The sequence below is a fragment of the Phocoena sinus genome, chromosome 7, assembly GCF_008692025.1.
Source record: "Phocoena sinus isolate mPhoSin1 chromosome 7, mPhoSin1.pri, whole genome shotgun sequence".
Classification (NCBI taxonomy): Eukaryota; Metazoa; Chordata; class Mammalia; order Artiodactyla; family Phocoenidae; genus Phocoena; species Phocoena sinus.
The window spans coordinates 8,195,680-8,220,588 of NC_045769.1; the positions used below are offsets into that span (position 1 = coordinate 8,195,680).

A 24,909-nucleotide genomic window follows, 5' to 3' on the forward strand; every position below is an offset into this window, starting at 1 on the left:
CTTTGAAACTAAACCAGAACTGAAGTATTAAGTGGTAAAGGGGCATTATGTTTGCAACTGACTCTCACAGAGTCCAGAAGAATTGCATACACGCATATCCATACACACAGAAAAGGATTTAAGAAATGTAAAATTTTAACACTTGGTGAATCAGTGTCAAGGGTGTATAGGAATTCTTGGTTGTATTCTTTCAACTTTTCTGGAAGTGTGAAATTGTGCCAATATCAAAAGCTGAGAGACTGGGGTCGCTCAGAACCAGCTCATGGCCCTTCGGCAGCAAGGGGCCGGACGGTCCCAAGTGGGCCTCTTCATGGGCAGGAGAGGCGGAGGTCTCCGAGGTCCAGCTGCAGGGCCTGGCCTGCGCGTGCTCCCCACAGCTTTGTGCTCTCCTTCCCTCCCACTGGGGCCAGCTCTCCCGCCCCAGCTTGCTGGAGACCTTCCCCCACAACCTGTTGAGTGAAGCTCCTCTGTCTTCCGGCTCCCATACCAGCCCTGACTCCTGGCAGTTTTCTGGTATCTCCCAGAGAATTCTGAGCAGAGTTATGACCACCATTTCTTGAGCGTGTCAGACCGAAGTGTTTTAACCCACGTTATCCTGCTGAATCCTCACAGCACCCTGACAGACAGGTGCTGTTCTTGCTGGTTTACAGACCAGGAAGCTGGGGTCTGGCGTGCACAGTCTCTGGGAGAGCAGGGATTCTCATCCAGGCCCCGCTGTCCCCTGCCTTCCTTTACTGTCTCTCTTCTTGGGAGTAGGCCAGTTTCTGTGAGCGGAACCAGGTATGGGGGCTCGGCAGTACGGATGACCACACAAGCCGAGGTGCATCCCAGCCCCCCACCACCTTGTGGCTTACTGAGGTGCATCCCAGCCACCCCCCACCTTGTGGGACCCAGACTTTTCCTCCTCTCTCCTGGCCATGGCCTGGCTCCGAGCCAGCCGAGCAGAGCCAGGTCGAAAGGGCTCTGACCTGGGAAAGTGCCCAGGTCAGCACAGCGACTCTCCTGCTCGGATGTTTGCTGTTCCCAGCTCTCCGTGTTTGCTGAGCCCGATTACTGGTGGGTCCTGGGCTGTCCTCCTTGCCCAGGCTGCAGAACTGCCCCTCCGTCCCATCCAGCGCCCCAGTGTCCCCAAGCTCACCTCATCCTCCTTGTCTCATGCCCGAAGGCAGTAAAGCAGGGCGGGGTGGGGTTTCTGGACCTCCCAGGAGTCAGCAGGGTGGGGAGGGCTATGGGACTCATCACGTGTCTCAGGCCCAGTGAGCCCTGTACACGCTCCGGGACCTGGGAGGTGTGCCCACCGGCTCCTGGAGGTCCCAGTGGCACACGCTTGGCAGTTTTGCTGTCGTGTGGAGTTGGGCCCCTAGCACCCAAGTCTGGGTAGATGTCCACCAGCTAAGCTCAGGAGACTGAGGTATACATCCAGAAAACCTGGCACCCATCTAGGCCAGGCCTCAGCCTTGTGGGAGTCCCCGGACGGACACGGCCCTGGGGAAGCCACCTCAGGATGGAGAGGGAGGCAGTAGATGTCATGGGGTTCTGATGGGACATGCTGCCGTGGTGCTCTCAAGCTCCAGCCCGGAGGCTGGGACCCCCAGGGTCCTCGCACTGGTCAGTGCTACAGCCATGATGGCCACTGGGCCTCTCCTTCTGGGGGGCTTCCCTTTCAGCATGACATGGTGTTTGCCGGCGGCTAATGCTGTGAATGATGCAGGCAGCTGTAGGAATTCCTAACAGGCGGGAGCCATTCTCCCTCTGTAAGACAGAGGTAAGGTCCTTCCCCATCCTTTCCTGGGCTCTGAGCGCCTCCAAAGGGTCCACAGTGGGTTTCGGGCCCTCAGAGTCTGTACAAAGTGGTCACAGTGGTGTGCGTGGGTGTGTTCCATTGAGGGGGTAGGGGTCGACAAGGCTCATCGCGTGCCAAGTGCGGTCTGTGACCCCATGGTGGGCTGTCTTCCCCTCACTGCTCGACTGATGTGATGGCGGCCCCGATCTTGAAGTTTCCATCCAGCCAGGCTCACGCATCTGGCTAGTTAAGTCTCAGGGACACCCCAGAATCCTTTCCCCCAGGGACATGGGTACCGTGTGTCCTTGTGCTGCCTGCAACCTCTCTGTGCCTGGGGCTGTGTTTACATGTGGAGTTCCTGTGAAGGCAGCGAGGCGGACAGGGTCTAACTCCCAGTCTCCAAGACCCGGACAGTGACTCATGGGGAGGGGGTGGGGCAGCGAGAGTCTGAGGGAAGAGGGTTTTGCCTCCAGTTAACATTAAATAGAGATAATCCCACCCGACGTTCTTGAGTGCTGGCCCTGTGCCAGCCCTGGGCTGAATCTTTGCAGTCTGCGTCTCACAGCGTGCACACAGTACTGGTAAGGATGGTTACACGTCCTACAAGGCGCAGAGGGGTGAGTCTCTTCCCTCTACACAGCTCACAGCAGCCTTCCTGGTGCTTCTCACAGCGAGATTCTGGGGCCTGGGGCTCTCTGGAGGGTGTGGGTATCAAAAACGAGGATTTCTGGATCTCACCGAGACTAAGTAAATCAAACCTTGGGAAGAGGCCCAGGAGCCAGCATTTCAGCCTGTGAGATCCACGCTTCTAAGCTCCCTAGCAAGTTCCTGATGAAATAACTTTAGCTAAGGAGCTGGTTGGAGGAGGCGGGCCAAGCAGGGAAGGTGTTCCCTGCTGGGTTGAACAAGTGCACAGTTTGGGGGAGAGGAGGAGACCTCTTCCCTCTCTACAGTCTCCTCCCTCCTGTGGACCCCCTGCGGTAGGGAGAGAGGAGCAGGGGGAACATTTGAATGGTTGAGAGGTATTTGGGGTATTTGGGCTGGGAGAACATAGTGACAGGGGACCAGGAAGGCAAGTGGGATGGGGAGGTACGAAACCAGACTAGACTTTGGTGTTCTTTTTCAGAAGGGAGTGGGGGGCCCTACAGAAGGTTTTCAAGAAGAGGAATGCCGCGGCTTCCCTGGTGGCGCAGTGGTTGAGAGTCCGCCTGCCGATGCAGGGGACACAGGTTCATGCCCCGGTCCGGGAAGATCCCATATGCCGCGGAGCGGCTGGGCCCGTGAGCCATGGCCGCTGGGCCTGCGCGTCCGGAGCCTGTGCTCCGCAACGGGAGAGGCCACAGCAGTGAGAGGCCCGCGTACCGGGGGGGAAAAAACGAAGAGGAATGCCATGGTTGGGGTTTCAGGAAGAGGAAGAATGGAGGTTCCGGCAGCAGTCCTGTGGGGGGCTGAGTACTGGACCCAGGGGCTGGAGGACCCGAAGGGAGAGAGCGTTAAGGGAGAGGGCGTGGAGACTGCGATCCTGGGACTGAGATAGACGGGGAGGAATCCCATGTGAAGCCTGGGGGGGGGGGGGTGAGACCTTTAGGGGCTTGTTGACTTGGAGGGGCTGGTGGGACCTCCTTGGAGGTGCATTTGAAACGTGGGGCAGGAGGAGGTGGGATCTGGAGGGACACCGTAATAAGGGATTAAGCTAAGAGTCAGCACGCTGGAGCGCAGGGACATGGTGTGAGACCCAGATCATTCGAACTTCATCTCTCTGAGGCTCAGTTTTCTCATCTGTAAAATGAGTTGTTGTGAGGGCTCTATGAGGTAAGGGTGTTCCTGGAAGCGCCCCATCAGACACTAGGAAACACAGTCGCTACGGTTTGGGTGGCTGCGGGGGGCCCCACACGAGCGTGTCTGGGTTCAGCGGCCGGGCGGGCTGCAGGGGCACCACTGCCCCCTGTTGGCGGTCCTGGCCAGAGCGTCCCCGACCTCTGACAGGCGGGGCGACCCGGCGGGCTGCTAGTGCGCTGGCCGCCCTCAGTCTGCCCGTCGGCTCGCTCTGGCGCCGCGTCTGTCCGTCGATAGATCCGCGGACGCCCGCCCCACGCTCGGCGGGTGGGCTCCCGGCCCCTGGATCTCGCGGGGCGCAGACTGCATGGTAGGTGAACGGGATGCCGGCGTGGGCACGGGCGCGGCTGGAAGAGCGCGGGCAGGGTCTCCCCAGGGCTGTAGGGATCGGAGGGCGCGTCGGGACGCCCCCCTCCCCGGGGGACTCGCAGCCTTCTAGGGTATTTCTGTCTTTTTGTCGGCCACGCACGCCGCGGGGCTGGGGGCTCCGGTGCAGCGACCTTTCTCGGGGCAGTAGGGAACCTCTCTCGAACCTGGGTTGGCGCCTGCGCATTCCCAGCTCATCTCCTCTGTCCCCACCCGGCTCCCGCAACAGCCGGCGTAGGGAGTGCGGGTGCGGCGGGCGCGGGCGGAGCGTTTGAGTGGATGAAGATGCCCCCCGATTCCAAAGTGCGGGGATTAGATGTAAGAGAGGCAGGGAGGCTGGGGGAGGCTTCTGGGTGGAGACTTCGGTGAGGAGAAAGATACTCAGGATTAAGAATACTTGGGATCTAGGAGAGAGACGGACCTGAAAAAGAAAGTCGAGTGGTAGGTGCGCAGGTACATGGGCCACGGGAGCCCCAAACCCCCATCTGAGGACAGGAAATGGAGCTGAAAAAAGAATCCGGGGAGAGGATCCAGGAGCCGAGCCTGAAAATCCGCAGTTGCTCCGAAGGGAGGGGAGGTGGTGGTGGTGGGCTTGGGGAATAGGCTCAGAAGGGCAGCTCCTGATCTTTCGCACCAAGACACATACCCAGTGGAATCCCGTTCAACCCCTGCCCCATGTCCCTTAGACTGTCCTTCCCTTGCCAGGTGGGAAATAAGGATCATGTCACTATGCATTGAAGTTGAGCACCTGAAATGTGTCACGCACACTCCTGAGAACTTTGTTCTTTCATTTAATCTTCCCAGAAACTATGAGGTAGGCTCTACTTACCCATTTTACAGGTGAGGAGACTGAGGCACAGTGAGGGCATGTCACAGAAGAGGATAGCAGAGCTAGCATTTGACCCCAGGCCAGTCTGTTTAGTTCCATGGCCTGGTTCCTTAACTACTATACCTGGTGGACTGGCAAAGAGATGGGAGCTGGAGAAAGGAGAGGGAACCCCAGAGCTGGCAGTGTCAAGGGTGTCAAATATTCCTACTTCAAACAGTTCAGGTGATAGAAAACAGAAACAAGAACCAACTTTTGGATCAGCATCATAGTTTTTGGCCCTTTCACTGCCTTACTTGATCCCCACGGTGACTCAGTCCTCACAGTGAGGTGACGTAATCAGGCCCTTCTGTGCGTCAGGCAGGCCCTGTGTTAATACCTTTCATGTCTTAAATTCCTGGATCCTTGTAATATGGGAACAGCCACAGAGAGGTCACCATGCAAATAGTCCCACAGTTCGAAACTGGGGAGGCTGGATTTGAATCCAGGCAGCTGTTTCCAGAGACCTTGCTCTTAAAGACCATGTGATACTGTGCATTGTGCCCATTTTACAGATGCCCAAACTGAGTGTCTCTCCCAAAGTCCATGACTTGAAAGGGGAGAGACCCAAAGGGTGACTGCTGATGGCATAGCCCATGCTTGAGAGTCTCCATCACTCTTCAAAGGTTTCAGTAGATCGTGAAATTTAAAATTGAAGTCCCACTTTTTATCATTTCAAAGATATACTTGTTCTTGTTTTTTTTGGCCACACCGCGCGGCATGCGAGATCTTATTTCCCCAACCAGGGATTGAACCCGTGCCTCCTGCAGTGGAAGCACACGGTCTTAACCACTGGACTGCCAGGGAAGTCCCTAAGATGTACATTTGTAAGATGACATTGTGATGGATCTTACAATGGATGGCGGTGTTTTTCCTTCTCAGCGGCACATGATATATCGGCCTTCTTGGTGTTGATGGCATCTTTGGTTTGGCGAATAACAACAGAACCAGATTCCCTGAGTGACTTTTCTGGGTGTCTCTCTCTCTTCTGTTCCACAGGCTCCTCTCTGCCTCAATTGCTCCACCCTCCCTGGAGACAGGTCCCTGGGTACAAGGAGCCCGGTGCCCTGCAATGGCAGCAGGGCCCTGGGGCCCTTTGACCCCCAGGACTTGAACCTGACTGATGAGGAGCTCAGGCTCAAGTACCTGGGGCCCCAGCAGACGGAGCTGTTCGTGCCCATTTGTGTCACGTACCTGTTGATCTTCGTGGTGGGCGCCGTGGGCAACGCGCTGACCTGCATGGTCATTCTGCGCCACCGGACCATGCGCACGCCCACCAACTACTACCTCTTCAGCCTGGCCGTGTCGGACCTGCTGGTGCTGCTTCTGGGTCTGCCCCTGGAGCTCTACGAGATGTGGCGCAACTACCCTTTCCTGCTGGGCCCCGGTGGCTGCTACTTCCGCACGCTGCTCTTCGAGACTGTCTGCCTGGCCTCGGTGCTCAACGTCACCGCCCTGAGCATAGGGCGCTACGTGGCCGTGGTGCACCCGCTGCAGGTCAGGTCCGTAGTGACTCACGCCCACGTGCGCCGTGTGCTCGGGGCCATCTGGGGTCTTGCCCTGCTCTGCTCTCTGCCCAATACCAGCCTGCACGGCATTCGGCAGCTGGACGTGCCCTGCCGGGGCACGGTGCCCGACTCGGCCGTGTGCACCTTGGTCCACCGGAGAGCCCTCTACAACCTGGTCGTGCAGGTCACCGCGCTGCTCTTCTTCTGCCTGCCCATGGCCACCATCAGCGTGCTCTACCTGCTCATCGGGCTGCGGCTGCGGCGTGACCAGCTGCTGATCCGCAGGCAGGAGGCTAAGGGCAGGGCCAGGACTAGCAACGGCCGCAGGCTCCAGCTACTGCAGGATAGGGGTCGGACACAGGTGACCAAGATGTTGTGTAAGTGTTGCTGCTGGGAAGAGGGGCGGAGCCAGGCACTGGGTATGGGGCTGGGGCTTCCAGGGGCCTGGGGGAAAGGGCCGAGTGTTTCGGTTTAGGATGGAGGCTGAGTGTGAGGTGTGGAGTAAGCCCCCCGCCCCCCACTCCCCCCGTGTGTGTGTGCATGCACTGCATGTGTGTATACTCTTCTAGATTACCCTTGAGAAAGTGACACCGGAGGTAAATGCTAATGGTTCATGGCGGGATCAGCTACATAATTTGTGGGGCCCAATGCAAAATGAAAATTCAGGGTCCCCTGTTAAAAAATCATTAAGAATGTCAAGACAACAATAGTAGAGCAGCTGTCTTTTTTAAAAATAATTAATTAATCAATTAATTAATTATATTTATTTTTGGCTGCGTTGGGTCTTCATTGCTGCACGCGGGCTTTCTCTAGTTGCGGGGAGCGGGGGCCACTCCTCGTTGTGGTGTGGGGGCTTCTCACTGCGGTGGCTTCTCTTGTTGCGGAACATGGCCTCAAGGTGCGTGGGCTTCAGTAAGCTGCAGCGCACGGGCTCAGTAGCTGTGGCTCTCGGGCTCTAGAGCGCAGGCTCAGAAGTTGTGGCGCACGGGCTTAGGTGCTCCATGGCATGTGGGATCTTCCCAGACCAGGGCTTGAACCCATGTCCCCTGCATTGGCAGGCGGATTCTTAACCACTGTGCCACCAGGGAAATCCCAGAGCTGCTGTCTTGAAGGTTTAAAGGTCAGGGCTCTGTGCAAACACACAGGTGGCACCCATGAAGCCAGCCCTTGCTCATGGAACCAACCAACCACAGACAGGGCAGAGGCGTGCGGCTGGGCTCCAGGATGACAGAGCTGTTCATGGGCTCTGGACCTTCCAGGTCTCTCATCTTTGCTCCCAAATATGTTTTGGTTCTGTCCTTCCCTAAGTAGCCTGGGAGGCAGGACCATGGGCACAGAGTTCCCCTTTCCTGAGGAACTAATTGTCCTCTTCCCTTAGTGGCTATGGAAAATCCCAGGGAAGGATTCTGATTGGTGGGCTTGGGTCATGGCCTGCCACCGGGCCAGAGTGGCAGGATGCTGAGGTAAGCAGCCCTCACAGACCCACATGGGGATCCGGGGGGAGCAAAGTTCCCAAAAGAAGGGGAACAGGGTGCTGGAAAGGCAAGATGGTGAATTTCCTGCACACCATGTCTGTGGTTCCCTGGGGACCAGAGGAAGGATCATGATCTAAAAGAGGTGGTTGGAGGCATGTTTGTGAGGGTCTGTGCACAGAGCACAGGAGAATCAGGGCAGAAGTGTGGATTGGGGCCGACCAGGGCACACCCGGCTGGCTTGAGGCTCTGGAGCTTACTGTGGCCTAGGCCTGGTGCTTTTTCAAAAACAGTTGCCCTGGGGAAACCAGGCAAACTGATGCTAAGCCAGTCATTGATTCCCTCCCCGTCCTGCCCTGTCCCACAGAGCCTGAATCAGGTAGGTGGGGTGAGCCAGGGCAGGACAGGGCTGGTGAGACCTTGGTCAAAGCCATGGGATTATGGCCAGCTAACTGGGAACTGCCCCATTCCCAGAGAGAGACTCACTCCTCTCCCCCCCCAGAACAGTGTCCCAGAGCCTATGGTCACTTGTACAGCCCCCTAAGATGGGACTGACCTGGAGCTCTGTGCTTGCCTCCTGCACTACAGACCACCTGCCCGGGTCTGCCTCTGCTGCCTTCTACCGCCCTGCCTACCCGGGCTGAGTCTGCTCATCTGGGATGGCTCTCGCCCTGGGAAAGTGGGGTGTTTCCTTAAGGCTGCCTTGCTTGCTGGCCTGGGGCTCTGGCTTTCTTCTCTCCCTCCTGCTCCTGTCTTCTCTTTCTGAGGGCCTACTGTGCATCAGGCTGTGTGCTGGGGATGTAAGCAATGTTCTGATTGAAATCCGGGATTAAGAGGAAAGCCACGCTGGAATGTAAGGGGGAAGACACTGCAGGGGAAGGATTGTGAGCTGGAGATGCAAACATGAGAAACAAGAAACAAAAATCAACACAGACCTGATAGCAAAGACCCAGGGAGGGTAGGGTGAAAACCAGGGCTGGAGGGAAGCTCCGGAGAAAGAGTGAAGGATTGGCTGGCCTGGCCTGCATTTTACTGGGGCTTGGGGTGGGGCTGTCGAGGAAAGGGGAGGTAATGCAGGGCAGGATATTCAGGGGCACCCAGGAGAGCTGGGGGCTGGGGCTGGGAAGGCTTCTAGGGCCAAGACAGGCAAGTGTGTGGGGGCGGGGGGTGTTTGTCTCGCTCTCCCTGTAGCTCCCTGACTACTGCTGTCTGACCACGGGCCTCATTCTCCTGTTCCTTTCTGCTTATGCATAAGCAGGCATGGCCCCTGAGTGGCACCCAGAGTGGGCCTTAGCCGCACTGTGTCACGCTGGGGCTCAGCATACACAGCTGTCACTTAGGTCCAGTTCCACGGTGAGAGAATCGGACCAGGCCAGTTTGGCCCGGGTGTCCACACCGGGTCCAGGGCGCACGCCCACTGCCCAGTCGGTGACAGTGGCGAGAGCAGCCTCTCCTATAGGGGTGTGGCCAGGACAGGCAAACTTCCAGAAACCTCCGGATGGACAGTGGGTGTGGGTGGCCGGTGGGAGGGGAGAGGAGAAAACAGGCTCCCTTTCTGCCCACAGTTGTCCTGGTCGTGGTGTTTGGGATCTGCTGGGCCCCGTTCCACATCGACCGCCTCATGTGGAGCCTTGTGTCCCACTGGACCGAGGGCCTGCACCTGGCCTTCCAGTACGTGCACGTCGTCTCCGGCGTCTTCTTCTACTTTAGCTCGGCCGCCAACCCTGTGCTCTACAGCCTCATGTCCAGCCGCTTCCGGGACACCTTCCGGGAGGCCCTGTGCCTGGGGACCCGGTGCTGCCGCCACGGATCCCGCCGCAGCTCTCACAGCCTCAGCAGGGTGACCACGGGCAGCACCCTGTATGACATGGGCTCCCCCCGCAGCAGGGCCCAGCCCCTGGCTGAGAATGATGGCCCAGAGGGGTGGCAAGAGACGGACCCCTCCCGAGAGGAGCCTCAGGCAGCTTCACCCTGAGGGGCCAGAGGGCCACGCCCAGCTTTGGGGACCACACCTGCCTCCTCTGCAGCATGTCTTTGTGGCCTGTCCCCCTTCGTGCCCCGTCCCCACTTCAGCCTAGAAACCCTGACCAGCACCTAGTGATCCTGCCCCACCCATGGATCAGAAGGACTGTAAGGTTTCCGTCTGTCCTCCAGACTCTCAGGTCCCCAGTTCCAGCCCTTCCCCTGGAAGGGGAACATCATGGTCGGATAACTGGGCACCGCGAGACTCTATCTGGGGACTCCCCCACGCCCAGCCCGTTTCTGAAGTGTTTCCGTGGCGCCCTTCTTTTCCTTCCCATTTCTTGCAGAGCTTCTGCAAGATCTGGCCCATTCTGTCCCTCTCTAGCTCTTGGCCTGCACCTGGGATTCTGACCCGACCCCCTCCCTGGCCCCCAGTCAGCTTGTTTTGCTCTGGGAGCTCCACCCGGTGGAGCCACTAGGTGGCAGGTGTGTCAGGGATCCAGGAGACCTGGCTCCGGTCTCAGCTGAGCCACCGGTCACCTGGTCCCGGCATCCAGCAAACTGCCTCGCCTTACAAGCCTTGGGCCCTGCTTGCAAAATGAAAGGGGCCATGACATTCTAGAGTGTCGCGCTTTGGCACTTTAGCTGTGGTTTTCTGTGTGCGTGCCTAAGTCCCTGCTTGTAACAAAACAGATACCCTCAGATTAGCAAGGCGGAAATTACTCTTTACATCCTCACTAACCCCCAACCCTTACTCCCTCCCTGATCTCTACAAGCCCCCCACCCCACCCCATCGAGAGCCACTCAGGGAACATGCTTTGCTTGTCCTAGAGCAAGTGAGGCTTGGCACCGACCAAGGGACTGTGTGTGAGCGGAGGCCCCTGCCTGCCTCTGTCTTCACCTCCTCACAGGTTGGCTTGGGGGCCTGAGGTGAGCAGAGAATTGGGCCTGACTGGCCAGAGAATCTCTGGGGGCAAGAGACATGGGCCAACCAAGGGCAATGAGTGACTCCGCGAGAACTGCTTGGGACTCAGTGAGGTGAGAAGAGAGACACGTGAGTCCTGAAACGAAGCTCCATCCCGAGTCCCTGTGGGTAAGTGGGTGCTCAGTCAGGACCCAGTTAATGGCCAGAACTTGTCCTGCTGCAGCCCCTGACCTGTCCTCCTCCTAAGAGGGGACTGCAGCAGAAGGAGCCCTGGCCTTCTTTGCGGGGAGCTGCAGGACACCCAGGGTGCTACAGGTTCTTCCTGCAGACTCTCCACAGCTCAGGCCCCAGGTCCCCTGACTGCAAAGTGGAGAAGATTGTACAAAAGTATCCTGGAGTTTTTGAAATTCAGTTGTAAAAATAATACAAACTCATTTTAGAAAAATTGGAAAGTACAAATGAGCAAAAATGAAAACAATTTAAAATAATTAAAACCCACCCTTGCTAGGGGATGGGGGGAGGGGGAAATAGAGAGTTGTTTAATGGGTACAGAGTTTCAGTTTTTTAAGATGAAAAAGTTCTGGAGATTGGTGGCAAAACAATGTGAATATGCTTGAACAATATTGAATTGTACACCTAAATGGTTAAGATTTAAATTTTATATGTATTTTACTACAGTTTTTTTTAAAGAAAGGGTTAAGTCTAAAGGAAAATAAAAAATTAAAAAGCCACCCATAGCTTTACTTTCCAGGGTAACCACCACATATAAGACAGGATGGGGGGATCTGAGAAAGGAGCTTGTGAAAAGAGGCTGTGCAGAGCTACGAGTGCCCAATGGCACCTCTGAAATGAGCTCCCAGGCGGCCTTGGGGTGTCGGCGGGGGAAGCAGCTGAGGCCAGACTTCAAGCTGGAGCCTGCTGTTGTCCCCAAAGACAAACTGGACTCCCCGGGGCCTCTCTTAAGTGACAGAGACGACATGCTCCTGAGGCTCTGGTCAGTATTTATGAAGGGGCTACTATGGGCAGAGAAGCAGCGGGCAGGTTGGGGAAGCAGGCGATGTGAGTTATCAGAAGGCCTGGGCTCTGTAAATTTGATGTCTCTCAGGTGTCTCCACGGCATGTCAGTGGATCGGTCTCACTTGTCATGAGTCACTGGTTACCATGGAAAGTGGAAGCAGCAGCTGTGGGCTCAGCCCTGGAGAAGAAAGGATGGAGGTGGAAAGGCCAGCCAGCAAGATCCCACTCTGTCCTGGAAGCAGCATCGCCTGCAGCCCGCTCTTCTGCACTGGTCGGGGGGGCGGCAGCAGCGTTCCTGAGTGCTCAGTGCTACTCCCGGGACAGGAGTCCTGGCTCGTCTGGGACTCGGGTCACCTCCCGTCCTAGCTCTGGCTGCAGTCACACAGATCTCTCCTCCTCCCATGTTCGAGAGTTTGGGCCCGCTCTACTTCCCGTCTACTCCACTCCTGCCATTACCCTGGGCGATGCTGAAGTCCCCTTGGATGGCCCGCCGCTGCCCTGGTATCAGCTCCTGATCTCTCCTGCAGCTCTGGAGACTCTTCTCCACCGTGGCCTTTTGGCCCCTTGGTAACATCCTGACTCCCAGAACCTCTGGGCGTTTTTCCATTTCTGGAAGTGTGAGCTCTTTGACCATGATTGCCTCCTTCCTGCTCTGCTGCTTTATAAATGATACATTTATTCTTTAACCTCATCTAACCTTCCCAGTTCTCGACCACTCTGCTTTCTCCCCATCCATCAGCTTCCTCTCATCTTCACTTCCTTTCTGATGGGTCCTAGATCCCATGGTCCATCACACACAACCCTCTCTGCCAGTATTTCTGAGAGCCAAGGGGAACATACTGGGATCACCCTTTCCTTCTCAGAAAAAAGGCTTATTTTCTTTGGGAACTCACCAAGACGAGTCTCATCAACAAACAAAGCTGCATTTGCCCACCCTTCCTTCTGTGAAGTACCTGCTCAGGAAATATAACGTGTGCAACACTTCACATCTATTCTTACATAGTCAGATGGTGTTTCCAAATCAATCCTGACACCTGGGAGCCCATCTCATTTTGTACACTTCTTGGTGTCTCCCTTTTCCCCATCCTTGTCTTCTAGCGGGTCCACCGAGTCTTCTTTGTTCCATGTCTTCCCTGTAGAGAGGAGTTGCCTTTTTGGAGGGCTTCCTAGTATTTGCACTCCCTTCCCATTGAGGGGGATCCCTGTGTGTGTGACTCTTGGTTTGAGACCAAGCCCAGGCTCCTACCACAGAAGCTGAAAGGGTTCTGGACACCGCATCACTGACACCACTGTGTGACCCAGGACTTGCACTCAGGCAGCTGGATGGTCTGACCTGGGACTTCCACTGGGAGTGATACTAAGACCCATGACAACAGGGGCAGACATGTCCAGGGCAGCAGTGCTAACAGCAGCATCCCATCCAGGCTGCTCCCGGGGCCCCTGCTGCCCAGCCTGCCTTGGCTTCTGCCCATTTTCTCTGCCGGTTTTTCAGCCTTCTTGTTGTTCTGAGCTACTAAGAGCCTTTCAATAAATTCCTTTTTTGCTTAAGTTGGCCAGAGTTGTTTGCTGCTGTTTGCAACCAAGAACCTTAACAGATCCATCTACCACTGCTGTGAAGGTTACACATTTTGTTTGTTCTACTAGTGGTTGTCTTTACATATTTCTAAGATGAACAGATATTATCATTGTTTTGAAACCCCAAACTACAGTCTGTAATACTTAATCATTCTCCTCTCTCACTCTGTTTTTAAAACTTTTTTTAAGAGGCAAGAACGATGAGGACAGACTTAAGGAATTTGATCCTAGAAACACACTTACATTTTTCTAACAGTGTAATCCTCTTCAGCACAAGGACTTTAGTATGCTTCTTCTGCCAAAGCAGTAGGTTATAAAGGTGGTGAGCAGGGACTCGAGTCAGGCTGCCTGGGTTCAAATCCTGACTCAAAAGTCAGACTGGCCTTAGGCCAAAGTCAGACTGGACTGAAAGGTACTGACATTTCTAAACAAAGGATGAGCAACCTGCCTGCACACAAATAAGAGACTCAGAGGCCAACACTGAGCGCTGCATCCTTCCAAACAGTGTCCAGGTTCCTAAGTCTACGAGGTTTAGTTTGAGGATGGTAGTTACTGAGGTAAATGTCCCTTTGTGCGGCCTCTTTAAATGCAACACCCCAACTTCACCTTCTTTCAAGCTTCTGCACAAGGCAGGGCAGGACAACTGGGGGGCTGTTTAGGAATAGAGGCCACGGCCCAGGTGAGGGACAGTGGGGATCCAGGGAAGGCCGTACCTGGCTGGGTAAGAGTGCCCTGGCTCAGGAGAGGTGGCCACAGGCTAGAGCTAGGCTGGAGGGCCTGGAAGCTGCTGCCACATTCTCTGGAACATCTATAAGAGTACCTGGGGTCTTTTAATCTAATATTCAAGTAGCTTCGTCAGCTCTGAGCAGTGTGGGCATTATTCATTCAGCTGACATGTACTGAGTACCACGTGCCAGGAACTGTACAAGGCTCGGAGCGGGGGCATACAAGTGTTCTGACAGCAGCAAGTCTGGGGGCACAGAAGAGAGGCAGCAGCCCCAGTGGAGGGAAGGTTTCCAGGAGGAGGCGACGCTGCTCAAAGTTCTGGGAGAAGGGGTTGGACTGGCCTCTGAGCTTTGGCCAGGGAAGGGTGGAGCAGCTATAATGACAGTTCCACCAAAACTGAATCCAGGGGAGGGGGACCCTAAAGGAAACAGGGGCCATCAGGAGGAGGAACGGACACTGGACAGGCAAAAACAATAGCAAAGCAGACTGCGGTCCAAGTTCTTTGCTCTCATTCTCTGGACTTCCCTGGTTGCTCTTCCTGGAATTTGCACTTGGAAACTTCCCTCCAGTCTTCTTGTCTGTCTGGCCTTCATGCATAGGTAGGATGTGTTTCCATTTTAGTAAATTTGAAGAAACAAAAAAATGAAGTATACAAATAAACTACTTTTATTCCCAACACCTAAATTAACCACTATTAACATTTTGGCAATTTGATCCCTGTCATTTCCCACACATACACCCTCCGCTCATTAATGAATAATACATTGTTTTCAGTCGTTTGCTTTATGAGAGAACTGCCTTGAACCGTCTGGTACAATATCCATGGTTACGATGGACGGATGAAGCTGACAATACCCAAACTGTGAGATCAAGTTTACCATCACTAAAAGTGGTGACTTAACCAGACATTAAGTGCCTCCTAGAAGGATGTAACAAGTACACAAAACCAACCATAAGTCTTGCAAAAAAAAAATTGAAGCTGAATGTAAGGAAGCCTCCAGATCTAACTGGAAGTTTACAAGATCACTGCGGATGGAGGAGCGTGTTCAAGACACCTCAGCGGTGTAAGCCAAATCTAGCATAAGGACAAATTCTATAAGACAAATGGCTTGGTTTCTTCAACAGATAAATGGTATTTAAAAGGGGATTTCTATTACAAAGTAAAAAAGATTTAAAAGATGTATCAACCAAATGTAATGCATGGAAATGTTTGAATCCTAATTCAAACATGCTAACAGGGCTTCCCTGGTGGCGTAGTGGTTGAGTGTCCACCTGCCGATGCAGGGGACACGGGTTCATGCCCCGGTCCAGGAAGATCCCACATGCCGCGGAGCGGCTGGGCCCGTGAGCCACGGCCCCTGAGCCTGCGCGTCCGGAGCCTGTGCTCCGCGGCGGGGGAGGCCACGGCAGTGAGAGGCCCGTGTACCGCAAAAAAAAAAAACAAAAAAAAACATGCTAACAGCAACAAACAAACAAACAAACATGCTAACAGCAAAAAGGCATTTTTGAGACAGAAAACTGAACACAGACTAGATATTAAATGATATTAATCCTGATAGCCTGTATCAGTACTTAATAAAGTGTTTACTGGCAAAATAATAGGATGCCTGGGATTCACATTAAAATACTCAAGCCAAAAAAAAAAAAAGGGAGAGAGGGAGAGCAAAAATAAAGTGGGGCAGGGAATAGCTGGAAAAAGATTTGCAAAAATATTGAAGTGATTGAGGTGATGGGTAAAAAGGGATTCATTATATTATATTCTACTTAATAATGTATGCTTGAAAATGTCCATAATAAAGTTTAAGTTTGCAATAAAGATTCACATATTTGTACCTTCAGCAGCGTGATCACTTATCTCTAGGTGAGAAAAGTGGAATTCCTAAATTTAAGGAAGGAGAATTTTTACCTCAACAGGAAGTCGCCAAATTTCTCTCCAGGTGTTTGTAATGAGGGGGTTCAGGATATGCTACCCCAAAATACAGCACCTTGGCATACTGAATATCTTATGCCAAATGCATCGGTAACACAGCAGGTGCAGAGAGGACTCTCTGACCTTCCCCTGAAGCAGGTCATAAGACCCTCACGTGAGAGGTGCTCTCCCTCTACCCAGAGGAAAGAAGCATTCTTTTCTCCAAGACTGAGGAACACCAAGACCACACTTACCTCACACTTCTTTCCTTACTATCACATATTGTGACACCCTCTACTCTTCATCACATCTAGCAAAACACTCAGGTTTAACCCATTCTTCAGGTCTTCATTTCCTTATGAAGGCTCCGTGTCACATCAAACTGTATGCTTTTCGCTTGCTCATCTGCCTTTTGTTACAGGGCCCCAGCTAACAATTTAGACAGGTAGAGGAAAAAGATATTCTTCCTCCTCTACAGTAACAATTTGCCTTCTTACCAGTTTCCCCACAATCCCCAAACACTTGTTTGATGTTTTAATTTCTGTTAATCTGATGATACAAAATAGTATTGTATTCTTGTTTTAAATGATATTTTCCCTGTGGTTGTATAGCTGAGCATCTCTTCGTTATCTTTTCGTGCCATCTAAATTTCTTCTGAAAACTACTTTTCATATCCTTTGCCCATATTTGTTTGCCGATTTTTTTTTTTTTAACTTTTGGCTGCACCCCATGGCATGTGGGATCTTAGTTCCCTAACCAGGGATGGAATCAGCCCCCCATGCATTGGAAGCGCAGCATCTTAACCACTGGACCACCAGGAAAGTCCCTGTTTGCCTTTTTCTTATTGTAGTTTTTCATATTCTGATACTAACTTTTTATTATATATGTTACAAATATTTCTTCCCAATTTGTTCCTTATATTTTAAATTTGTTTATAGAGACTCTTGCACCCAAAGGTTTTAAACTGTAACATGGCCAAATCTGTCATAATTTTTTTGCTCTGTCATAATCTTGCTGTGTCTTAAGAGTGACATTCATATTCCAAGTTCTTATTACAGATTTTAATAAGAATGCTTCTTAATTTTTGCCATCAAATATTCTACATTTTCAGATAAGGTTTATCTAAAAGATATGCATTTTTCTTCCTTTAGTCTCTTAGTTTGACATTATTAACTTACCTTGAGACATCTGGCATTCCAGAGATAAATCCTATTGGTCAATATTCTTTTACTATATTCAGTCAAGTACCAAATCTAAAATATGTAGGCAAATCGTTCTTCTTACTCTTCTTCCTTCCCAATTTGGGACTTTCTGAAGCTAGGGCAAAAGCAGGGCCCCTTACTCAGGGCCACCCTTCCCCACCCCTCAAAAACACACACATGACCCAAAGTGCTCATTTTCAAATCCCAATGTGGGTATCATTCCCAGAATTTTGATCCCACTACAGGGCCTAATGGTGCTAATGGTCGTTGAGAGAGCACATATTAAAGATGGCTTAATTCAAAGAAAATAAAAGACCATATTAAGTAATTGAGGATGCAAATCAATGGCCTCGGACGAGTTCCTTAACCTCACTCTGTGAGCCTGGGAAACCAGTAACCGATTCTAAGTCACACATTTGTTCTGAAAAGTCCATGATAAAATGTATGAAAAGCAACCAGTATAAGGCCTGGCACAAAACAGATATTAATGTTTTAGCTGTGACCATTACTACTATCACTAACTGCTTTGAGGGCAGCTTCAGACGCGGGTGGGCAGCGAGGGAGGGCTCCCCGGGGTCAAGAGGCACACTGCCGGCTTCTGGTCTCCGCTCCACCTCGCGCTGTAAGGTCTGTGCCTCTTTCTAGGCTGAAAATGTCGAGAGTACTAACACACACCCGAATGAGGGGGTGACTGCCTAACCGGATTAATGGATGTGAAAGACTGGAACCGACCCAGGGTCCCCGCATGTATCGGAACCCGTGCCTCTTTCCACGGAGGCGCTGCACTCACAGCGAGCGCCGACCTCACCCACTCGGGGGCCTCCCGGGCCCGCCCAAACCAAAATGTCCGCCCTGCGCGCAGGCGCAACACTTGCTGCCCCGGCTCGAGACCCCGCCCCCAGGCTCGCGCACTGCCCGCCCCCCCAGGATTGCGGCTCGGGACTGGCCTAAAGGCAGCGCGGGCTCTGATTGGGCGAGGCGGAGTCACGAGGGCGTTATTCTCTTCCGTGCTGTAATCTGCCTGGGCCTAGAGTTCTGGGAGGCTGCAGGGAGGGCTCTGCTAGCCCGTTGGCGCCTGCTGGCTGCTGCAGGCTCTTCCCGGGCGTGTAGTGCAGGTGGACGCGCGTGGTGGCCCGCGGGGCTTTGAGTGGGCGGGGCCCTACACCGCGATAGCTTTAAGGGGAGGAGTACTCGTCAGGGACAACACTGTGCGGGTTAATTTGGGAAGTGATGGTTAAAGGTCGTGGCTTGAGACTCACTTGTGTTGTTAATTTTGATGGGGGTAGAGCTGGAAGCTGCTCCAGTTAACAGTGAGTTCTCAGCCTGGAGAGGTAAAGACACTTGAATTGTAGGTACTGATTTTGTTCCGCTATGGGGGCTTTATTTTGGTCCCGTGTGCTTCCGTTTGAGCAGTCGGTGGTGGAATTACTAATTTTTAAGAGCATCAGAGTTACTTGAAAACGATGGTGAAGGGAGCCTAATGAGAGGAAAAGGGAGGAATTCCTTTTTTACCTTGAGGAGTTTCGTTTCTAGATCGTGGCAAAAGAGAAGGTATGGGAGACCTAACCTACAAACATATACCAAAAATTATCTGTAAAATATATTTTGATATTAGCTGGTGAGAGTAAAAGATTCCAAATGAAAATAACTAGGATGAGGCCTAACACGGACTTATTGCAAATGGAAGCTTAACACGAATACTAGAGGCAAAAGGTGCATAGCCTGGAATGTTGAAGTCCCTGTGATGTGCCTAATAGTCTTGTCCATTTAAAGCAGGAAAACAAATCAAGGTGAACTGAAGAAAATGAGCCTTTCCCCAGAGGAGATAGAAGGTGGGGAAGATGAGACGTCAGAAGATAAGGACAAGGGCAGTAGAGATGAGGTGACTATACGTACAGTGTGCAGCACAGTAACTTACTAATGTCAACAATCCAAACCCAGAGGAAGGCAGTTAAACTGCATTGTTTGATCTGAAAAGTGGTTTTGTGAACATTTTCCAACGAGTTTCACAAGCTCACCCTAAACTCAATACCAAAATCTGACAAGGTCGTTTTTAGAAAAGAACGTTACAGACCACTCTCGTGAGCGTAGATGTAAAAATTCTAAACAAAGTATTAGCAAACTAAATATTAGTGTTATGCAAAAAGAAAAGTACATTGTGACTAAGTGCAGTTTATTTGGGGAATAAAAAAGTGTTTGTTTGAAAAGTGATTTTGATTGCCTGGAAATACCGGTCTGAAAGAAAATCTCTTGATTCTTAAAATTGCTTCCTCCAATTCCATTAGTTTGTGTGTCCACCAAACATATGTTTCCATATTTATCCTTTCGGCAAATATTTGGGTCCCTAGTATGTTCTGTTTCTGGCTGGGAGCCTCTGCATTAGTATTCCAATGTAGATAGGTTTAAGTTGGGCCCTAAAAGAATTGCGGTGGGTGAGTGGGTACACAGTTAGTGAATATTGAATGCTTCGTCTGTGCAGCCACTGTGCTAGGACTTGACGCACTATCTCATTTCATCCTCACAGTGACCACGTTAGGTAGGGATCCTTAGCTCCATTTTATAGACAGGAAAAGAGATTTAGTCATTGACTAACTTGCTCATGGTTTCATGAGCTAATAAGTGACAAATAATAAGTGACAGAACCCGCGTTATGCATTTGGTTCTGCCGAATCCAAAGCCCCTACTCTTTCCTGGTTCATTTCTCAGTCTTCACCCAAGCAGCTCTTTTGGAGAGACAGGTATTCAATTGCCAATCTTTTGATATGGGGCTAAGGCTTTGTTTTTGACTTTGAGTTCACTGTTGCAGTAGCTTATCTTTGTATAAAGTATACCCCTTGTGTATCTTTTGCAATTTAAAATATGTTTCTTTAAAACAAAGCAAAACTTAAACGCTAGGAAAGCAATTCGAAAACAGACGCCTACATTTTTACATTGTTTTCCCCATTCTTTTATGGTTCCTCACCCACACCTAATTTGACTGCACTTTTTGAGCTCTATTGAGTATGTCCAAAGCGTTCAACTTTGTTTTACTAGATTCAATAACTTTTTGCATTAATCTGATTGGTTTATATGACATTTATTATGTAATTGAAACTGCAACTACAACGGTCATATATAGGTCTGCGAACAAAAGACTGAGGCTTATTAAGGATACAGTTCAGCTTATAGGATCAGAAATTTCTAGGTGTACCGAGTACCACTTAGTAGCCCATTAGCCGCATGTGCTTTTTGCATGCATTTCATAGGCATCAAGTTAGTAAATCCCGTTTGGAAGTGAGATGGCCATTTAATCCAGCCACAGACTAGCTTAATGTGACACAGTTAAGTGGACATAGTAGACATAGTTAGGAGAGCACCTACTTGTACTGTGATGTCCACAGCACAGTGCATTAACTCTCTATACCAATCAGAGCCAAAAAATTCTTGGTGAATGCAACTTTTGTTTCGGAACCCAGACTGTGTTAGCTCAGAGGAGAATAGGAGTAGTCACATTATATTTTCCTTAAACTGAGATGCATGTGTTATGGTTCTAGACTGTTCACACTGGCAGCCTTTGGTCATTCCTCTTTAAAATGTGATGCCTGTGACCGTTTACTCTGATTGGTGCAGCATATAGTGGTAGTATCACAGTTAGATTAACTTCTAGGCTAACCATACGCTACTGTGGGCTCGTTGAAATTATTTAATTCAAACCCTAGTCTCTTTCACGTGCCTTCCCTGATCCCATGTCATTCCTATGCCAGATGAACTGGTCCCTCATCTGTTTGCCTGTAAATATTGTTCATAGCCAGTAATGCTAATCACATATTATAGCGACTCATCTCTTCCTGTGATGTGGGTTGAGGTCTGTATGTGTGTATGTATATATACACACATACATATACATACACACACACACCAGTTGTGTTTTTGCTGGAGCTGCCATAATAAAATATCACAGATGTGTGGGTGGCTGAAACAACAGAAATTTACTTTCTCTCAGTTCAGGAGGCCGGATCAAGTTGTTGGCAATTTGGTTACTTCTGAGGCCTCTCTCCTTGGCGTGTAGATGTCTGCCTTCTTGCTGTGTTCTCACATGGTCATCCACCGCCCATAGTTCTTCATTTTCTCCTTTTGTATGTGGCGAGACTTCATTCAGTGTTCTGCTAAAATTTTCATCTTTAGTCATTTAGTTTAATAATACTGCGCCCAATTTTTAGTAGCTCTGGGATAGGAATCAGTGGTGTAATTAGGAAGCATGAGGTCCAATTTTGGGGGCCTGGCTCTCATTCCTGTGTATGTTTTAGGTGCCTGCGTGGGGGTCCTCTCCTTTGGTGTTTTACTTGAATGCAGAGAGTTGGGGCTCTACAGACACACTGAGCCACCTAAACAGTCGTTGACTTGGTATGTTTTCCTGGCATACTTTTAGAAACCTAGATCCTTCCCTGTAGAGATTCTGATTTCGAAGCTCTAAGTGAAATCCAAGAATTTTCTTTTTCTCTTTTTTTCTTAGACAAGCGTGCCAGGTAATTCTGGTGCTGGGAGCTCTTTTACTGCACGCTGAGAAATTCGTCCTGGAGAAATCAGCACAGACGTTGACACGTGGGCCTGAGCAGATCTTGCACTTGCTGACTGTGCAATGTGACTGTCGCCTCCTGGCCACAGAGGAGACATCTCTTCATTGTTGTTCTTCCTCCTCTAGGTTGATGTCCCTCAGAAAAATGGTAGGAAGATTACTACTGCTCCAGGAAATAAAATCGAGAAAAAAAAGTTTCTGGCTCCCATGTTTGCTGAGAAGTTAATATCACCATGCAGGAAGGGAGCCACAGGGGCCAAGGTGCCAAAAGACAGGAGGAGTGCCCTGCTCGAGAACCATGAGAAGTGACTTGAGAACCCTGAGGAGGATGAAGGTAAGAACTGTGAGTTGTGTCAGGATGAGGGACGTAAAGAGTCCCCTCTGGGGACATCCCTGCTGGTGGCTGTCAGGGGTCAGCCCTACGTGCCATTGCCCATGGCTCTCGAAAGGGTTCTGTGGAAATACCACCCTTGGCATCCCTGGCCGATTCTCCAGGCTTGGCTTGAGGAGTCCCAGTGGACATTTGACTTCCGCTGTCCACATGAACAGAATCAGAGTTTTCTCTTTGAGTATTGTACACTCTTTCTCTCCTTGTGCTTATGAGCCAGGCAGGTTCATTGTCCCCCAGATTTCACTCTGAGTGATTTTTTTGTCCTGATGGCATCTGTGTAACATTTTTTTTTTTTTTATGATTTTTTTTTTGTGTGTGTGTGTGTGTGGTACGCGGGCCTCTCACTGCTGCGGCCTCTCCCGCCACGGAGCACAGGCTCCGGACGCGCAGGCCCAGCGGCCATGGGTCACGGGCCCAGCCGCTCCGCGGCATGTGGGATCCCCCCGGACCAGGGCACGAACCCGCGTCCCCTGCATCGGCAGGCGGACTCTCAACCACTGCGCCACCAGGGAAGCCCTGTGTAACATTTTAAATGGTATTGCTTCCAAAGCAGTAATTCTTAGCATTGTTATGAAAATACAATAATACATTTAAAATTCGTTCAAATAAAAGGTTAAAATGACAGCGAACTTTTTTCTTAGATGTGTATATACAGTCAGACTTATGAGCAGTGTCTCTGAAAGAACAACTTGTCATTTTCATTCTTAAGGAGTCTGTGTGGCAGTAATTGATTGGGTGGGTTTTCATTTAGATTCTGAAAAAGAAGCCCTGTATCCTTCATGGGCCAGGGGGAGAAAAGCCTTTCCCCGGGGGGCAGAGGAAGACGAGCAGGACCATAAGGGTGATGACGAAGGCTGTGAGGAAGAGGAAGGTCAGAATGACCTAAACCAGTTCTGTTAAGTGGTAGCCAGTATCAAGGAATTAGAGTTATAAGCGAAGCCGTTGGACAGGGCTGTTGAAGTTCTTTTGTGAACTTGAAGAACTTTTCCTAATTAATTTATAAATGCTTTTAAAAGTATTCTGGGGCTTCCCTGGTGGCACAGTGGTTGAGAGTCCGCCTGCCAATGCAGGGGACGTGGGTTCATGCCCTGGTCCAGGAAGATCCCATGTGCTGCAGAGCGGCTGGGCCCGTGAGCCATGGCCGCTGAGCCTGTGCATCCAGAGCCTGTGCTCCGCAACGGAAGAGGCCACAATAGTGAGAGGCCCGCGTACCACAAAAAAGAAAAAAAAATCCAATTAAAAGTATTCTGACCAGACCTAACCCAGGTGTCTTGTGGAGAATAGGCACAGTGTAGGTATGGTATTTGTGGACAGTGTAAAAGCTCCCACTTTACTCATTTAGTGGCACAGACAGATGATTAAAAATACTATATTCTGGGGACTTGCCTAGTGGTGCAGTGGTTAAGAATCTGCCTGCCAACTCAGGGGACACGGGTTCGAGCCCTGGTCCGGGAAGATCCCACATGCCGTGGAGCAATTAAGCCCGTGCACCACGACTACTGAGCCTGCGCTCTAGAGCCTGTGAGCCACAACTACTGAGCTCGCGTGCCACAACTACTGAAACCCGCGTGCCTCGAGCCCATGCTCCACAGCAAGAGAAGCCACCGCAATGAGAAGCCCGCGCACCACAACAAAGAGTAGACCCCGCACGCAGCAACTAGAGAAAGCCCGTGCAGCAACGAAGACCCAACACAGCCAAAATAAATAAATAAATTTATTTTAAAAAAACCCAAAGAAACAAAAAATTGTATTCTGGCTTTTGCCCACAGAGCCTATGAAGAAAGCACCTGATAAACCAGAAGGAGGAAATGACCAAACAGAATGCTTCCCCTGAAACCAAAGTTCAGAAATTAGAAGGTAACTTCTTTGCTGCGTTTTAGAGCACAAGAGACACGTGGAGAGTTTCATATTGGCAAAAACCAAAACTCTGTTAGCCCAAATGATGGACAAAGGGGTTTTAATTGCAGCCTGGTGTTACAATATGCCAGATTCTTCAATGGAAATTTTTTTTAGCATCATTCTTTCTGAACTGTTTCTTTGAGTTCTTTCTCTCTCTCTCTCTCTTTTTCTTTGCTTTTTCGTATGTCAGCTAAACCACCTGTAAGTTTCAAACTATTTGTCGGAAACCTGAATTTCAACAAAACTGTTGCTGAACTAAAAACTGGTCTTAGTGAATTTTTTGCTAAAAATGACGTCGCAGTCGTTGGTGTCAGAGTTGGCTTGTCCAGGTAAATACTGATAAATTAAGGGTGTTGTTAAGAGTTTATCAGCCCAACAATTATTATTCTTGTCAGAACCTTTTGTTACTTGTTCTTCGCCCTTTATAAGATATTACCTCAGCCTCTTGCAGTTCAGAATGAGTATTTAAAGTCCTTCAGTGGCTCGTTTAATAAATCCATTATATTAAATATTTCTATCCCTTTTTTCCAACCAAAATACTAAACTAATCACAAGATCTTCCAGGTCTTTACAGAAACATGTTTTCATGATTTTCCAACTGTGAGCAATGTTATTTGCCTAGAATTATTTTAAACGAACACAGATTTAATCACAAAACCCCTAGCTTTGGTGGCAAATATAGGTTCTGTATCAGTTCTGCTTTTTTGCTGAATTGAATTTCATCTTTCTTACTCCTTTCTCATCAGAAGCATATATCTTGGGTGTGAGCATGCTTATTTTATGGTACTCAGGATTTCTTAGGTAGAAATGAAAAGATAATAATAATAGTAAACATTCATTGAGTACTCACTCTACCAGGCATTGTTCCTTGTTTATTTAACTCATTGAATTCATAAGACAATTCTCAGCAGTAATTAT

General features: G+C 50.6%; 1 protein-coding gene and 1 long non-coding RNA gene across 7 annotated transcripts; both read left to right on the plus strand.

Annotated features, from left to right (window-relative positions):
- Nucleotides 1-3,629: 3,629 nt before the first annotated feature.
- Nucleotides 3,630-13,282, plus strand: NMUR1 (neuromedin U receptor 1). Of its 6 annotated transcripts, none has more exons than XR_004350787.1 (5): nucleotides 3,733-3,929; nucleotides 4,691-4,799; nucleotides 5,850-6,735; nucleotides 9,396-11,711; nucleotides 11,823-13,282. XR_004350787.1 is itself a non-coding variant. In XM_032638054.1 (4 exons), exons 2-4 carry the CDS (start codon nucleotides 4,707-4,709, stop codon nucleotides 9,803-9,805), a joined length of 1,389 nt encoding a protein of 462 aa, XP_032493945.1. In that variant the 5' UTR covers nucleotides 3,630-3,929; nucleotides 4,691-4,706; the 3' UTR covers nucleotides 9,806-13,282. The 6 variants fall into 6 exon arrangements, 2 of the variants coding, with proteins under 2 accessions (XP_032493945.1, XP_032493944.1); XR_004350788.1 differs by having other exon boundaries at nucleotides 9,396-10,885; nucleotides 11,456-13,282; XR_004350789.1 differs by having other exon boundaries at nucleotides 9,396-10,885; nucleotides 11,469-13,282.
- Nucleotides 13,283-18,262: 4,980 nt separating this feature from the next.
- On the plus strand, nucleotides 18,263-24,146 carry LOC116757001. Its single transcript, XR_004350817.1, has 4 exons — nucleotides 18,263-18,697; nucleotides 21,433-21,529; nucleotides 21,639-22,035; nucleotides 23,862-24,146. It is a non-coding gene; the product is annotated as an uncharacterized LOC116757001 (long non-coding RNA).
- The last annotated feature ends 763 nt before the right edge of the window (nucleotides 24,147-24,909 follow it).